We start from the raw sequence: 2,253 nt of genomic DNA, 5'->3' as shown, positions 1-2,253 counted from the left end.
ACCCCCTAACCCCCTAACCCCCTAACCCCCTAACCCCCTAACCCCCTAACCCCCCTAACCCCCTAACCCCCCTAACCCCCTAACCCCCTAACCCCCCCTAACCCCCCTAACCCCCCTAACCCCCTAACCCCCTAACCCCCTAACCCCCTAACCCCTAACCCCCTAACCCCCTAACCCCCTAACCCCCTAACCCCCTAACCCCCTAACCCCCTAACCCCCTAACCCCCTAACCCCCTAACCCCCTAACCCCCTAACCCCCTAACCCCCTAACCCCCTAACCCCCTAACCCCCTAACCCCCTAACCCCCTAACCCCCTAACCCCCTAACCCCCTAACCCCCTAACCCCCTAACCCCCTAACCCCCTAACCCCCTAACCCCTAACCCCCTAACCCCCTAACCCCCTAACCCCCTAACCCCCTAAGGACAGAGCGAGGATACGACAGCATCATGGTATTCGTGGATCGTTTCACGAAGGCCTTCCAGGCCATCCCCTTCCAAGAGAAGGAATTCACGGACACCACGCTTAGTCGTATGTTTACGGATCGACTCTTCAGTGTTTGGGGGATCCCCGACAGTGTGATCTCCGACCGCGCGAGTATCAACACAGCTCACGCTCATCGGCAACATCTCAAGTCGCTGGGGATCGCTCCGCTCCACACTACCGCGTACCACTCGCGAGGTAACGGACAAGTTGAGCATATTAACCAAGTCATCGAGTCAACAATACGGCACTACGTTAACGTTCGACAAGATGACTGGGACACCTGGCTGCCAACCATCCAGTACGCTTACCTGATCACGCCACAGACGACTACCGGCTTGGCGCCGTACAAGGTGTTATACGGTATCGAACCCCGTACCCCTCTGTCACGACCTTGACCGGAGACCTTGTCCCCCGAAGCCGACCGACGCTTTGACGAGATGAAGCAAGTGCACGACATTACTTGTGAGGCCATTATCAAAGCTAATGACCGACACGCACACTTCTTCAATCGCTCCATCAAGAACGCGCCTCCGTACAAGGTCAACGACTGGGTTTGGCTCGACCGACGTTACCTTCGTCGAGCACGACCAAGTCTCAAGCTCGATCAGCAGTACTACGGACCATTCCAGATCTAAGCCGCTACCGCGTCACCCTTGGTGTGGGAACTCGACTTGCCCCCGCACCTCTTGCAGCTTCACCCTCGGTTCCACGTCGTCAAGCTGAAGCCGTTCCATGACACCAACCCGCTACAGTGGCAAGAACCACCGCGTCCCATCGTCAAAGGCAAGCTACGCGGTGAAGAGTCGGAAGATGCAGAGTACGTCGTCAAATGTATCACCGACTCTCGCGTTCGGCAAGACGGTTCCGCAAACAGGCAAAGCGACTACCAGTACCTCACTGCTTGGCTCGGCTACCCACGCTCCGCCGACCTCTGGTTACCGTACGAAGAAGTACGAGACGTACAAGCATTCAAAGAGTTCGCCACCGCCAACATCGACAATCCGGACCACGTCTTCCCTCGCAATTGTCGACAGTACCTCGGCTTACCGGCTCTCGAAGCCGACAACCCTCCACGACCACCGCGCGACCGTGCACCTCGTGATGTTCCTGATCCCGACCAACCACGCCCCCTCACTCGCGCCCGCACGCACGCAGCCAACCAACCACCTCCAACGTGAGTACAACACTTACAGAATACGCCTCCGCCTACAAGTCACGGTGGCATCGACTGGCATCGAGCCTGGTTGGGGAGGGACATTATGTCATGGACCGTCGGCGTATCACCCCTTCTCTTATGACGTACGACACATACATAGATATACCCCCGTTAGTAACACGTGGCCTAAGTCACGTGCCGTAGAGACTGACCACCGCCGGACGGTGGAGTATATAGCCTATCGTACATAGTAACTTGTACTCTAGTCATGTCATTCTACGGTCTGGTTCCCAATATGGTTGCCACCTAGACGGCAGTGTCCCTTGCGGGACAGCTCACTCCTACTTCACTCCGCAGCCCCAGCGCAGGACTCGCTCGACTAGCGATATGGATCGCCAACTCGCATTACGTCTGTTGGGAACGGCATCGGTGTTTAGGGCGTATTTGCCCTCGGCACAGTCAATGTGTGACACTATACCCGCTCACTGATCCCCATGGACACTTCATTCCCTGGCTCCCTATATCATTGGGATCACACGTCATTCCGTATCCCCATATTTGCTTCCGCTCCGTGTCTGTATTTATCTATCCACAGCCGTATCTGTTATATGCA

The 2,253-nt window shown here is 56.6% G+C and overlaps 1 protein-coding gene across 1 annotated transcript; it reads left to right on the top strand.

Annotated features, from left to right (window-relative positions):
• Positions 1-1,216: 1,216 nt before the first annotated feature.
• On the top strand, positions 1,217-2,023 carry CcaverHIS019_0608870 (uncharacterized protein; the record flags this gene model as incomplete). The annotated part of the gene is made up of 2 exons (XM_060603395.1): positions 1,217-1,658; positions 1,998-2,023. 2 exons carry the CDS (start codon positions 1,217-1,219, stop codon positions 2,021-2,023), a joined length of 468 nt encoding a protein of 155 aa, XP_060459693.1.
• Positions 2,024-2,253: the final 230 nt, after the last annotated feature.

The sequence above is a fragment of the Cutaneotrichosporon cavernicola genome, assembly GCF_030864355.1.
Source record: "Cutaneotrichosporon cavernicola HIS019 DNA, chromosome: 6".
Lineage (NCBI taxonomy): Eukaryota > Fungi > Basidiomycota > Tremellomycetes > Trichosporonales > Trichosporonaceae > Cutaneotrichosporon > Cutaneotrichosporon cavernicola.
This window is presented reverse-complemented; position numbering and strand designations above follow the sequence as displayed.